The sequence below is a fragment of the Chelonia mydas genome, chromosome 26 (genome assembly GCF_015237465.2).
Source record: "Chelonia mydas isolate rCheMyd1 chromosome 26, rCheMyd1.pri.v2, whole genome shotgun sequence".
NCBI lineage: Eukaryota > Metazoa > Chordata > Testudines > Cheloniidae > Chelonia > Chelonia mydas.
Window position 1 is genome coordinate 10,142,993 of NC_057859.1, and position 15,570 is coordinate 10,158,562.

Sequence of the window (15,570 nt, forward strand, 5' to 3'; positions counted from 1 at the left end):
GGAGGTGAGATGCTCTTAGCTCCTAGGGGCAGAGTATATGCTGCATTGTTCACAAGTGCTCCTTAGAAGCTGGCATAGAGCAGCGTTGTGGTCTCAGGAGACTGCCAGCCTTCTTGGCTGCAGGGCTCTTGGCAGGATGTAGCTATGGTTTGAACATGGGGAAGAGAGAGGGGTTGTTTTAAATTGAGGAAAAATTTGCAGCCCCAAGCGACGGGATGGGAGATAAGTTCCATGACACATGCCTCAATTGGACTATGCTACCTATCCTTCTGTAGTGTGATGTCTGGGCACAACCCCCATCCTGGGCTCTGTAGGACAAGATAAAGTTCATACTGAAATGCTGGAGGTGGGGAAGGAATTGGGCAGACTCAGCACGTCTCTGGGGAGCATCAGCATCTCCATCAGAACTGTATCCAGCTTTAGAAACCTTGATATCAAGTGATTTGCTCACTGCAGATCATTATCCTTGGGGAACAGCCTATTGAATTACTGAGCAATGGTAGGCAAGCAGCTCGATAGCAGCTGAAGTGTTTAACTGCTATTGGTGAACACAAACTGCGCATTCTAAGCAGCAGAATATTAGTCTCCCTTGTGTACTGTACGTCTTTTTGAACGTGGTAAATGACTCATTGCATTCCATTTTCAGTAATGCATAAAGAAGTTGGAATGGTTAAAATTTGCACAAAGCAGATAACGGGATATATTCACACTTAATGATAGCGAAGGACGAAATTACAAACTTAAAATACAAGAACATGCAGAGGTATGGATGAGAAACCTTAACTGAAATGGGATGATCAACAGAGAAAGACTACTTATGTTACCTCTCGTATCCTGGGGTACCAGATATGCTCAGTGTGCAGCAGCTCTGTTGTGCCATTAGTAACTGTTACATCTTGGAGGAATAAAAAACAAACACGTTCTCATTTCTGTGTCCCATTCAGAGTGTTTTTATTTTTTAGTAAGTGAAAGATTCACCTAATACTTCAGCACTAGTTTATTTTTTAGACTGACCAATGTTTGAGAAACAAAACACCCCAGTCCCAGCAATCAGCTCTCAGAGTCTGTCTACACAGCAACTAGACACCAATGGCTGGCCTGTGCCAGCGACTCAGGCTTGCAGGGCTCAGGCTATGTGACTGTTTCATTGCAGTCTACGCTTCTGGGCTCAGGCTCTGAGACCCTGCACAGTGGGAGGGCCCCAGAGACCAGGTTCCGGCCTGAGCCCAGAAGTCTACATGGCAATCAAACAGCCCTGCAGCCCAAGGCCCGGGAGCCCAGGTCGAGTGGCACAGGCCAGCCACGGGTTTTTCTTTGCAGCGTAGACACATCCTCAGAGGACTAAGGCAGCATTTCCTAAGGGCTAGCCACCAATTGCACCCATTACACCAGAGTGGAAAATCCTAATTTGACAAATGTAAGGGTCACTTATGGATTCTTTTCACCCCAGTAAGCTGAATGGGAATGTTTTCATCAGGAGCATTACTTGATTTTATACGTCTAAAACAATCAAACATTTGTCATTTACTAATTTAACTAGTTCATTAGAGTGTAACAACAGCTCGTGTCTGACCCCTTTAGAAGGTTAGAAATGGTCAAGAGCAACACAAAGCAAGGGTCCTTTTCAACGATAAACTGAAACCAGTATCTCATTTGATCTCTAATACAGGAATAAGCCACAACAGGGTGTGTGTTTCTAGGCTGTTAATACACGCTTCAGGGCACTGTGATACATCCAGTTGAAAGCAGATCATGCTCCTTAGCATGGCTTACTGCCATGGACACTGAAAATTTGTGTGTAATTTCATAATGTCCAGGGCCTGATTTTCTGAACTACAGACTTGCATATCTACCTTCTAAGATATAAAACCTGACGTGAGCTGTTGCAAATATCAAAAAGAAGAAATGAAAGTAAGAGGGTCACAATTAATTCAAGGGATCTGGGGCCTATGAGAGGAAGCCGGAAACTCTCTTTTCACCCTTTCTTCTGCTGTTCCCTTCCCCAAGTCAAGCTGCCTCATTCTGCACAGGTAAGATCTTAAAATCTACCGTAGAAAACTGAACTGAGAGCAATGACATAGTTCCGACTTCAGTTTTTTAACTTAAAGAGAGACCAGATGGTCAGGTTTCATTTAAAAAGTAACTATACATCTGTGGAAAACTTCTCAAGACACTGGGGTGGGCAAAAGAGACACGAAGGCCTAATTTGGCCTACAGTTTGTTTGTTTGCTTAATTGGTGACATTGAGGTGGAAACCACCAAAACCTGGCTCTCAAAATTCAGGCTCATTATGCAGAGATAACAGTGAAATATCTATTGCATTGAGTTTATGGCTAAAAGACTAGCTCTTCTAGTCTGATCTCTTGTATATCGCAGGCCATAGAATTTTGTCCATTTACTCCTGTATTGAGCCCAATAACTTGTATTTAACTAAGGCATATTTTCCAGACAGGCATCCAGTCTCGATTTGCAGACATCAAGAGATGAATAATCTACCACTTCCCTTGGAAGTTTGTTTCAATGTTTAATCACCTGCACTGTTAAAAATGTGTGCCTAATTTCTAATTTTAATTCTTCCAGCTTAAGCTTCCAACCCTTGGTTCTTGTTCTGTCTGTCTTCACTAAAGCCCTTTAGTACCTGGTATTTTCTTCCTATGAAAGTACTTATACACTGTAATCAGATCACTCAAAAAAAAATTTTTTTTTTTTGATAAACAAAACAGATTGAGCTCTTGAAGTCTCTCACTCCAAGGTATTTTCTCCAGCCTTCAAATCATGTTTTGTGGCTCTTTTCTTCAACCTCAGATTTTCAACATACTTTTTAAAATGTGGGTATCAGGACTGTATGCAGAACTACACGCTATTTCAACGCTGGTTTCACCAACGCTATGTACAGCGGTAACCATCATCTCCCTACTCCTACTCATTAATCCCTTTGATACATCCCAGGATTGCATCAGACCTGTGCACCACAGCATTGCACTGGGAATTCATGCTGAGTTGCTGATCTACTATAACCTCTAACTCCTTTTCAGTTGCCAGGACACAGTCCCCTATTCTGTAGGTATGGCCTTCATACCTTATTCTTAGAGGTACAGCTTTGTATTTTAATACAGTCAAACGTGTTTTGTTATATGGGTCCAGATTACCAATCAACCCAGATGACTGCCCTATCGTCATTATTTACTATTCAGTTGGTCTTTTGAGTCATCCGCAAATTTTATCAGCAGCAATTTTATATTCGCTTCCAGATGGTTGACAAAAAATGCTGAATAGCATTGGACCTAATAGTAATCCCTGTGGAACCCCGCTAGAAATAACCCCATTCAATGGCGATTCCTCAATGACAACTATGTTCAAAGATCTCTCAGCTAGACCGTTCTGATTCCACTTCACACAAGTTTTGATATTGTATAGTACTATTTTAATTTTTGAATACTGATGTAACATTAGCACTTTTCCAGTTTTCTGAATTTTCTGTTTTCTCCTTAGCCAGATCTTTTATAACTCATGGATGCAAGTTATCCTGCTGATTTAAAAAAGTTTATCCCCGGTAGATGTTTCAAATCCTTCTTAATTAATAGTAGCATGCAAAGTACTTCAGAACGCTCATGTGACAAGAGTACATCATCCTACTTCGTTCCAAATGCACAACAGAAATATTTATTCAACACGTCTGCCTTTTCTGCATTGTTAACAACAATTCTGCTATATCTATCTAGTAATGGGCCTGTACCACAGCTAGACCCCACTTACTGAACAAAAAAACCCACCTTATTTTCCTTAGCGCTACAAGCCAGAGATTTTGCCCTGATATAATTAGCTTCTCGCTTTTTTTTTTTTTTTAAAAAATACTTCATTTACAAGAAGAGTGTATTAGACATGGAAATCACTAAAAGAAAGTCAGAACTCCACAACAGCATTTTTACAAAATCATGTTTTCAAAAGCAAAAAGACAAACAATTCTCCTAGTCTCTCCACATAGGTGAGTTGCAAGTTAGATGTCCCATTTTGAGTTACCTGGGTGATTTATCACGTGGTTAAAATTCCATAAGCATACATGACTTGCATTTACCTGTGTTATTACACTTCCACTTCTCCAAGGAGAGGATAGCTCTGGCAGGTGCTAAGAATGCAAAAGCACTGGCTTGAAACAAAGGTAACCTGAAGGAAATGGAAAGAGAAAATACAGACCTTTATAGTTTGCAACATCATAACACTGTTTCTATGTACCTTTCTACGTGTGGTTTTCATGAGGTTAACCGTCTTCAACTTACTACTCTTTTTTTCCACTATTAGAAATTTTGAAGTAAACAATTTTTTATTTAAAGGAATAAAAAGAAATCATAAAAAAATCCAACCACCAGAAAGACATTAAATGCAATAGCAGCTATTATCATTAACAGACGTTACTGAACACTTGTATGCAGATACCGGGTATTGGTACAAGACCTTTATTCAATGGGGGAAAGGCCGTGCATAACAGGTATATACTAAAACAATACAAGTGTGAGGGGCTGAATGTGCAGAAGTACAGTATATGAAGTGTTAAGTTAGCTTGTGAAAGGCAAGTTATTCTTCACGTAGCTTGAATAAGGGCTAGTCTATACTGGCTTTAGCGTTGTTGGTGTAGTCACAGCAGAGTGCTGGGGGAGAGCTCTCCCAGCGCTCTCAAAAAACCACCTCCATGAGAGGCACGGCTCCCGGCGCTGGCACACTGTTCACAGTGGCACTTTACAGCACTGAAACTTGCTGCGCTCAGTGGGGTGTTTTTTCAGACCCCATGAGCGAGAAAGTTGCAGCCCTGTTAAGTGCCAGTGTAGACAAGCCTTAAGTGACACACCTTAATTGCACAGCTGGGATTAAAAGCATATATAGTTTGATCACTGAGTTGATGTGTAAATAGCTATAAAGCAGGTAAAAACTGGTAAGTTCCAGGAAAGCAAGCGCAATGAACCTGGAAGCTGAAAGGATATTAAGAGAAAAGACATGTTTAATATTGTTTATATCAATTCCCCAAACGGTTTTAAAAAGGACATCCATCTGTATCTTTCTGTGTATTCAGTAAGCTATAGCTTGCACAACATGTTAAAACAGTAACAGACATTGCTTAACTATTTAAGAACAACACTTTGAACTATTCTCTACAGACTGTTTTTGAGAGATGGTCACATAGTTCTCTTTAAAAACAGATCAAACTCTGGCACATCGAGCACTTCCTGCTCATGGGGCACTGGCTACACTCCTGCTTTTCTGCTGCTTGTACCGCCACAGAAGAGAGCCCTGATGCCGGCAGAATCAGCAGCACAGGAAAAGGAGCAAAACCAGCAGGCTCAGCTTGGGGTAACAAGTAGCCAAAGAAAGTAGGACTAGAAATGCGAAATGCCAGAACAACTGGAGGGAGGACCTTCCTCAGTGAGGTACTTCAGAGAGTAAGATGAACAGAGGAGGTGGCGAGGAGATAGAAAACAGAGGAAATAGGAACATGCATAAGTTAACGTAATACCTTCACAGGCAGAAAGAGGGATCAAGAGTTGGTATATGATTGGCAGGGGAGGTGGTCCATGAGATTCTTTTACAAGAATTGGCCCACACAGAGAATTTAGAAACCTCTGCTTTTTAAAAATTCTAAGTACGGGCAGCACACAGACCACATGTGAATGGCCATGACTTTGCTTGGATTGTGAGGCTTCTACTCGGGTATGAGTCCCTATATCGGCTACTTGTGGCAAAAATCTAAACCATATCCTGGGTGAAGAGAAATGGTGTTTGCTCTGAGCAAATGATTCACCTCATACCTTTGATCTTCACTAGACAAACTGAGTACACTGGCACCCAGGGCAAACTATGTAATACCTGAAACAAGCTGCTACTCCTCACCTCTACCTACACACTACTCCCCTTCTCCTTTTACAAATCCTTTAATATACCTCTCAAAAACATTCTTCAATAATGAAGTCAGTTTAGTGTTTCAACTTGATTCCGGTAATTTACTCCATGCAGAAAAAGCTTTTCAAATCTTGTGTAAATTTAACTTCATCTGTAACATGCACATGTTGCGAGCATTCAAAGCTTAATATTTGTTCCTTTCAAATGATTAGATATCAGCACATTCTATGAATATTAAATAGTCACAGAAGCCTGGACTTCTGCTGTGTCAACTTGCCTCCATTTGACACAAAACTTCTTGACAGATAAATTTAGATTATTATTTAATTTTTTTAAAACATCATAAAATTGCAAAACTGCACTGTCTTGGAAGAGATCAGTGCAAAAGAATTCAGAAGTTGAGCTTTTTAACTATATTCGATAAGAAACTGTTATGTGAAGTGTTCAGAGATGTTCCAGGCTGTGGAGATTTTTATTTTTTTTTTTAATTAAGTCATGATGTTTGAATTTTCAAGTAAAACACTGACGCCCTGATTTAGGAAAGTATGAACATGTGTGCTCAGGTTAAGCTTTTGGATATTCTCCTTTGATAAATTCTTTGTACATTGTCTAATGCGGTTTTGCATGACTGACCCCTCAGGCCTTGTAAGTCAAAGCTGACCTGCTATATTGATCATGAGAGTTTCTGCGGCAGACAAGATACCGGCTTTGTTTTTTCCTAACCAGAAATTAACATAACCTACCTTACTTTGTCACAGTAGTAAGTGAGTAAAGAACAACCATAACCAGTTATCTTTCAAGATAGCTAGCATTAGCACTGGCCTGGGTTAATACAATAGAATAGAATATCAGGGTTGGAAGGGACCTCAGGAGGTCATCTCGTCCAATCCCCAACTAAATCATCCCAGACAGGGCTTTGTCAAGCCAGGCCTTAAAAACCTCTAAGGATGGACATTCCACCACCTCCCTAGGGAACCCATTCCAGTGGTTCACCACCCAACATATTCCATACAATGCCAAACATATTCCGTAAAATGCCTTTCCAATTTTTAAGTTCCACACATACTGGATAAGAATTATGCTACTGTCAGGGTTCCTTCCTCCACTCTGAACTCTAGGGTACAGATGTGGGGACCCGCATGAAAGACCCCGAAAGACCCCCTAAGCTTATTTCTACCAGCTTAGGTTAAAAACTTCCCCAAGGTACAAACTTTGCCTTGTCCTTGAACCGTATGCTGCCACCACCAAGCGTTTTAAACAAAGAACAGGGAAAGAGACCACTTGGAGACATCTTCCCCCAAAATATCCCCCCAAGCCCTAACCCCCCTTTCCTGGGGAAGGCTTGATAAGAATCCTCACCAATTTATACAGGTGAACACAGACTCAAACCCTGGGATCTTAAGAACAATGAAAAATCAATCCAGTTCTTAAAAGAAGAATTTGAATTAAAGAAAAGGTAAAAGAATCACCTCTGTAAAATCAGGATGGAAAATACTTTACAGGGTATTCAGATTCAAAACACAGAGGATCCCCCTCTGGGCAAAACCTTAAAGTTACAGAAAACAGGAATAAACCTCCCCCTTAACACAGGGAAAATTTACATAAAACCAAAGATAAACTAATCCGCCTTGCCTGGCTTACTTATACCGGTTGCAATATTGGAGACTTGGATTAGGATGGGTTGGAGAAGATGGATTACTGTCTGGCCTCTCTCAGTCCCAAGAGAGAACAAACATGTAAACTAAGAGCACAAACAAAAGCCTCCCCCCACCCCAAGATTTGAAATTATCTTGTTCCCTTATCGGTCCTTTGGGTCAGGTGCCAGCCAGGTTAGCTGAGCTTCTTAACCCGTTACAGGTAACAGGATGTTGCCTCTGGCCAGGAGGGATTTTATAGCACTGTATACACAAAGGTGGTTACCCTTCCCTTTATATTTATGACAGTTACCTACAGCCATATTTAAACCAAAGCTAATTTTTAATGTGCGATTTCAATTTGGGCTATAGTGCAGTACGTAGTCCTTCGTCCCATTTCTAACGTTTACACTGCAGTCAATTCAGAGAGTAAATTCTAATGCAACACCAAGACAAACACCATTGCTGCAGACACAAACCACAGTATAAACGCTGAAGCTCTTTTGTAAAAGATAAGGTTACTCGAAGAATAGCAATTCACAACTAACTTGCAAAAAGTAAGATGCTAATTTAGAGTTTAAGTGTAACAGCAAGCCTGAAGCAGGTTTGTAAAAGGTAAGGTTACTCGAAGAAAACCAGTTACTCACCTTCTCGGAACTGTTGTTCTTCAAGATATGTTGCTCATATCGATTCCAATTAGATGTGTGCGTGCCATGTGCACAGTCATCTGAAAGTTTTTCCCCTCGCAGCACACGTCGGGGTGGCTCTAGAGCGGTGCCTTCATGGCGCTCCATCTATGACCCTGGCAACCCGGCGCCTCCTCAGTTCCTTCTTGCCAGTTACTCCGACAGAGGGCAAGGGTTTGGAATGGATATCAGCAACACATCTCGAAGAACAGCTACGATAAGGTGAGTAACCATTTTTTCTTCAAGTGATTGCTCATATCTATTCCAATTACGTGACTCCCAAGCCTTACCTAGGCGATGGGGTCGGAGTTATGGAATCGCTGATTGGAGCACCGCTCTGCCAAAAACTGCATCATCTCTGGCATGCCGGATGATGGCGTAATGAGAGGTGAACGTATGTATCAAGGACCAAGTTGCTGCCCTGCAGATTTCTTGTATCAGGACCTGGGCCAGGAATGTCACTGATGAGGACTGGGCCCTCGTGGAGTGTGCCGTACGAGCTGGGGCTGGTGTTTTGGCCAGCTTGTAGTATGTGCGGATGCAGGACGTGATCCAGGAAGATATTCTTTGAGATGAGACCAGGAGTCCTTTCATCCCGTCTGCTACCACTACGAACAACTGGTTCGACTTCCTGAACGGCTCAGTGTGCTCCATGTAGAAGGCCAGCGCTCGCCGAACATCAAGGGAGTGCAGCCTCTGCTCACAACTACACGCATGAGGCTTAGGATAAAAAAAACAGGCAGGAAAACGTCCTGACTATTGTGGAAGTGTGACACAACCTTATGAAGAAAGGCCAGGTGAGGTCTGAGTTGCACCTTATCCCTGTGGAAAACCGTATAAGGTGGGTCAGAGGTAAGGGCCTAACTCAGACACACTCCTTGCAGATATAATGGCAACCCAAAAGGGTACCTTCCACGACAGATAGAAAAGGGAGCAAGTCATCAGCGATTCGAATGGGGGCCCCATCAGTCTGGAGAGGACCAGATTAAGGTCCCCCACGCGGAGAGGCTGTCTGACCTGGGGATGTAGCTTTTCCAGACCGTTGAGGATCTGACCTACCATAGGGTTGGCGAAGATGGAGAGTCCAGACGCGCCTGGGTGGAAAGCTGAGACAGCAGCGAGGTGTACCTTTCTGGAGGACATTGCCAGGCCGTGCTGTTTCAAAGGTGCAGAAGGTACTCTAAGATGAGAGGTGCAGGTGCCTGAAGAGGGGGTGTATGACTCCGGTCACACCAACACAAAAATCTCTTCCACTTTGCCAGATACGTGGCTCTAGTGGAGGGCTTCCTGCTGCTGAGGAGGACTTGTTCTTAGCACAGAAACTCCATGGGGTTCAGCCAGGAAGCTTCCAAGCTGTGAAGTGGAAGGACTGCAGGTCGGGGTGATGGATGCAACTGTGGTCCTGAGTGATCAGGTCGGGGAGGAGTGGCAACGTGATCAGGGTGTCCACTGACAGTTCCAGGAGCGTAGTGTACCAATGTTGTCGAGGCCATGCTGGTGCCGCGAGAATTCTCTCTGCCCCGTCCCTGCGGACTTTGAGGAGGACCTTGTGCACAAGAGGAAACAGGGGAAAGGCAGAGAGCAGACGGCCTCCCCAGGGTAGCAGGAATGTGTCCGTGATGAGCCTAGGCTGTGTTTCTGGAAGGAGCAGATCACTGGGCACTTTCTGTTGCTCCAGGTGGCCAACAGATTGATCTGGGGAAACCTCCACCTTTGGAAGATGGAGTGCATGACATCCGGCCAGAGGGACCACTGGTGATTGCGGATGGACCTGCTGAGGTGGTCCGCCAGTGCGTTCTGAACTTCTGATAGATGGGATGCTTCCAGGTGAATGGAGTAGGCTATGCACAACTCCCACTGCCAGAGGATTTTCCGACAATAGGAGAGAGGAGCGGGCTCCACCCTGCTTGTTGATGTAAAACACAGCAGTGGTGCTGTCCGTCAGAACTGCTACGCACTGACCTTTTAGTCAGGCCTGGAAGGCCTGGCATGCTAGTCGCACCGCCCTTAGCTCCTTGATATTGACCTGGAGGGAGAGCTCACCCTGCAATCACAGGCCCTGTCCGTCGCTCGCCTGCAAGCACTCTGATGCAAGCACCCTTTCTTGTCCCAGCATATAAACAATGACTAAAACGCCACCAGTCTGATAGGAAAAAAGTCCACTCCCAAACTGGAGTCTCTCACGCCGCAGTGGGGCCGAGAAAGCAGCATGCCAGCCTGCAAAGAGTATTAAGTTGTGTAAATCAGCAGACTCCATAGTAAATGGTTTTACTACCCACCATAAAAAGGCACAAGAATTCTGCTACATAATTAAGCAATGAATGCTCCAACGAGCTTCTGGCTGAATTCCCCTCAGTCCAATTGCTAGAATAAACTCCAATTCAGCTTGCAATAAAAGTAAAACTGGAAAGGATCTAAAACAAAGCGAACAGCTCGACTTTAGCAATGCTATTTCCACAGTGGCTTTATCTCTGTGTTTAAGCCTGGACGAGTTTGGGAAAAAACGCATTAGGAGGTCTCTATTAGCTTCCCTTTTCACGTCATATCCACGGAGATGGTGATTATCTTAATGGTGAGGAGTTATTCCAAATGAAAACTGACTTTTTTTTTTTAAGCATAGAATACAGAAGACACTGACTGTAAAGTTGTTTGATTAGTGCCCCTGCATTTTTCTTCTCTCTCCAGCCACTCTCCTTTCGTCTAAGACATAGGAAGTTGTGTTTATGGCTGCAGAATCATGGAATCATAGAATATCAGGGTTGGAAGGGACCTCAGGAGGTCATCTAGTCCAACCCCCTGCTCAAAGCAGGACCAATCCCCAATTAAATCATCCCAGCCAGGGCTTTGTCAAGCCTGACCTTAAAAACTTCTAAGGAAGGAGATTCTACCACCTCCCTAGGTAACACATTCCAGTGTTTCACCACCCTCTTGGTGAAAAAGTTTTTCCTAATATGCAATCTAAACCTCCCCCACTGAAACTTGAGACCATTACTCCTTGTCCTGTCCTCTTCTACCACTGAGAATAGTCTAGAACCATCCTCTCTGGAACCACCTCTCAGGTAGTTGAAAGCAGCTATCAAATCCCCCCTCATTCTTCTCTTCTGTAGACTAAACAATCCCAGCTCCCTCAGCCTCTCCTCCTAAGTCATGTGTTCTAGACCCCTAATCATTTTTGTTGCCCTTCGCTGGACTCTCTCCAATTTTTCCACATCCTTCTTGTAGTGTGGGGCCCAAAACTGGACACAGTACTCCAGATGAGGCCTCACCAATGTCGAATCGAGGGGAACGATCACGTCCCTCGATCTGCTAGCTATGCCTCTACTTATACACCCCAAAATGCCATTGGCCTTCTTGGCAACAAGGGCACACTGCTGACTCATATCCAGCTTCTCGTCCACTGACACCCCAGGTCCTTTTCCGCAGAACTGCTGCCTAGCCATTCGGTCCCTAGTCTGTAGCGGTGCATTGGGTTCTTCCGTCCTAAGTGCAGGACCCTGCACTTATCCTGATTGAACCTCATCAGATTTCTTTTGGCCCAATCCTCCCATTTGTCTAGGTCCCTCTGTATCCTATCCCTGCCCTCCAGCGTATCTACCACTCCTCCCAGTTTAGTATCATCCGCAAATTTGCTGAGGGTGCAATCCACACCATCCTCCAGATCATTTATGAAGATATTGAACAAAACCGGCCCCAGGACCGACCCCTGGGGCACTCCACTTGACACCGGCTGCCAACTAGACATGGAGCCATTGATCACTACCCGTTGAGCCCGACAATCTAGCCAACTTTCTACCCACCTTATAGTGCATTCATCCGGCCCATACTACTTTAACTTGCTGACAAGAATACTGTGGGAGACCGTGTCAAAAGCTTTGCTAAAGTCAAGAAACAATACATCCACTGCTTTCCCTTCATCCACAGAACCAGTAATCTCATCATAGAAGGCGATTAGATTAGTCAGGCATGACTTTCCCTTGGTGAATCCATGCTAACTGTTCCTGATCACTTTCCTCTCATGTAAGTGCTTCAGGATTGATTCTTTGAGGACCTGCTCCATGATTTTTCCAGGGACCGAGGTGAGGCTGACTGGCCTGTAGTTCCCAGGATCCTCCTCCTTCCCTTTTTTAAAGATTGGCACTACATTAGCCTTTTTCCAGTCATCCGGGACTTCCCCCGTTCGCCACGAGTTTTCAAAGATAATGGCCAGTGGCTCTGCAATCACAGCCGCCAATTCCTTTAGCACTCTCGGATGCAACTCGTCCGGCCCCATGGACTTGTGCACGTCCAGCTTTTCTAAATAGTCCCTAACCACCTCTTTCTCCACTGAGGGCTGGCCATCTACTCCCCATGCTGTGACGCCCAGCGCAGCAGTCTGGGAGCTGACCTTGTTAGGGAAGACAGAGGCAAAAAAAGCATTGAGCACATTAGCTTTTTCCACATCCTCTGTCACTAGGTTGCCTCCCTCATTCAGTAAGGGGCCCGCACTTTCCTTGGCTTTCTTCTTGTTGCCAACATACCTGAAGAAACCCTTTTTGTTACTCTTGACATCTCTTGCTAGCTGCAGCTCCAGGTGCGATTTGGCCCTCCTGATTTCATTCCTACATGCCCGAGCAATATTTTTATACCCATCCCTGGTCATATGTCCAACCTTCCACTTCTTGTAAGCTTCTTTTTTATGTTTAAGATCCGCTAGGATTTCACCGTTAAGCCAAGCTGGTCGCCTGCCATATTTACTATTCTTTCGACTCATCGGGATGGTTTGTCCCTGTAACCTCAACAGGGATTCCTTGAAATACAGCCAGCTCTCCTGGACTCCTTTCCCCTTCATGTTAGTCCCCCAGGGGATCCTACCCATCCGTTCCCTGAGGGAGTCGAAGTCTGCTTTCCTGAAGTCCAGGGTCCGTATCCTGCTGCTTACCTTTCTTGCCTGCATCAGGATCCTGAACTCGACCAACTCATGGTCACTGCCTCCCAGGTTCCCATCCACTTTTGCTTCCCCCACTAATTCTTCCTGGTTTGTGAGCAGCAGGTCAAGAAAAGCTCCTCCCCTAGTTGGCTCCTCTAGCACTTGCACCAGGAGTGCCAGAGGAGCCAACTAGGAGAGTTGGCTCCTCTAGCACTTGCATCAATAATACTCTTGTTAATGTAGTGACTTCCCATACAAAGCTACATTTTTCAGTAGTTTAAAATTTGTTTGACTAGGGCAGTGGTTTTCAAACTTTTTGTATTGGTGACCCCTTTCACACAGCAAGCCTCTGACCCCAACGTAACCACCTTGTGACCCCAGTTTGAGAATCCCTGAATGAGGGGGTCGCACGCTTTGTAGCTTGTGTAGGCTGAGCTCATTGCACCCACAAGGGGCTCCAGGCATCCTTCCCTTCTCCCTGTCCCCAGCTCCCTATGTGCCATTCTTCCCTCCCCCTCTATCGCAGGGACTCCCTGCAACCTCCCCCAATCTGCTCTCTGCCATGGGGTCTGTGCCCCCCCTATTCCTCCCACACCAGCATCTCCCATTCTCCCTCCCCACACCAGTAGCGTTGCGTGCACCACCTTTCCCACTTCCCCCACGTCATCCATTCCCCTCCATGACATTCTGGCCACTGATTCTTAGAACACACACTGGAATTTTGAAACTGATCAGGTGCAGCATTCAAAAGCGATTGTGATACACACATAAGGCCTCCACAAGCTTTGCTAAAAACTTCACTCTGAGTTGAACGTGGTTTCTGAACTACTTTTTTCAACTCAGTCACAATGGACTTTTTGCCAAGGCTAAATTGGCTGGTCTTTTATAAGGACATGATCAAGGGACTCCGGTGGTTATTACATTTCATTCTTCTCAAGAGAAGACAAATTCACTCTTCTCAGATAAATACATAGTAATTTGTCAGCAATATACAATGAAGTGGCGATACATGGAAACACCAGTCAACAAAAATCAGAAGAAAAAACAAAAGGTGAGATTGTACTAGGTTAAGTAACAATTAAATAGCTTAGTGGAATTGTACCACAATCTTGATAAACTGAAACTATGCCCTAAAAGTACACTATTGTGAAACAGTAATACATCACATGCCTAAGATCACACAAATGTACAAAGTGGATACATTACCCATATAAACACATGGTCAGGATGCAATTTCAAGGGCAAGTGTGTATGGTAACACCCACTGTTTCATTTTCTCTATGTATATAAATCTCCCCACTGTATTTTCCACTGAATGCATCCGATGAATTGAGCTGTAGCTCACGAAAGCTTATGCTCTAATAAACTGGTTAGTCTCTAAGGTGCCACAAGTACTCCTTTTCTTTTTCAGGGCAACTCTGAATTTCCTAGTGGTTGAGGTTTTGACACTCGCACTATTAAAGACAGCTTCTGAGTAATTAAAATGTTGTTTATGAAACATTCTAGCTAACATAAATACATTGCATATATGTAACAATGCTTAGATACTACAGACACACAATTCACCAAACCTAAAATATAGCTCAAGGTACATATTTATCTCTCAGATCATAATAGTTCCCTTGCATTAATCCAAAAGGCTGGCAAAGAGCTATGCTTTGGTAAATAGCCTGAATTCCTAAAATTAGCATGGATACCAGACGAACTACAATGGCTCCAGATAACTGGCTACGTCCATCTCTAAGGGCTTTTAACTAGTGAAAATTGACCTTTCTGAAACCGTAATGGATTTATTTGTTTAAACATTTCTCAGTTCACAGGCTTGCCAATAAACCTTGTAAGAATCTCATTTCAAGTGTAGTTCATGTCTGCAGGTCCCAAGCAAACAATATCACGTGCTAACAGTTACAAAATGTTCAGCCGCTAATTCTCCAAAAACAAAGTTAGTGGAATAGGCCTGAGAGATGATGGAGTAAGTCTTCAGTGGTCTAAAAAAATGAAGATGACTTTTTCATCTAAAAAAAGACTTAAACTGACCATATCTTCCGATTTCCGTGACTATCCCTTGACCCTATACGCGAAGGCCAGTATAAGATGCAAGATAAGGAGGTAAAAGGTAATGTGTTAAAGGTAAAAGCATTTGAAGCAAGCAGCAACATAATCAGATATAGCTGCTCAATTTAAATGTGATTATCTTGAAGACAATGAGGGGCCTGGCCCATTCTTCTCTGCTACCCTCTCCCCCCCCCCCCCCTTTTATAAATGTTTAGCTAAAATCTAGGAATAAGTGTGTTTGAGCTAACTCTCTTTATCCTCATTTGAAGTAAACAGGAAGGAACAAACCGAATAGGAAAGAAAACTGTCTCATACATGACAGGTTTCAGAGTAACAGCTGTGTTAGTCTGTATTCGCAAAAAGAAAAAGATGCATCCGATGAAGTGAGCTGTAGCTCACG

General features: G+C 43.8%; 1 protein-coding gene and 1 long non-coding RNA gene across 9 annotated transcripts in view; both read right to left on the bottom strand.

Moving 5' to 3' along the window:
* Positions 1 to 15,570, bottom strand: part of SLC23A2 (solute carrier family 23 member 2) — a 128,867-nt gene that overhangs the window by 24,804 nt on the left and 88,493 nt on the right. For all 8 annotated transcript variants that reach the window (XM_037886498.2, XM_037886496.2, XM_043536163.1 and 5 more), the window contains 2 exons: positions 4,076 to 4,164; positions 825 to 895 (listed from right to left, as the gene is read on the bottom strand). In XM_037886498.2, coding sequence (XP_037742426.1) covers positions 825 to 895; positions 4,076 to 4,164 — 160 coding nt within the window. The remainder of the gene's footprint in view (positions 1 to 824; positions 896 to 4,075; positions 4,165 to 15,570) is intronic.
* LOC122463854 lies at positions 6,193 to 11,030 on the bottom strand. The gene is made up of 2 exons (XR_006287502.1): positions 10,980 to 11,030; positions 6,193 to 6,754 (listed from the first exon to the last, which is right to left on the bottom strand). It is a non-coding gene; the product is annotated as an uncharacterized LOC122463854 (long non-coding RNA).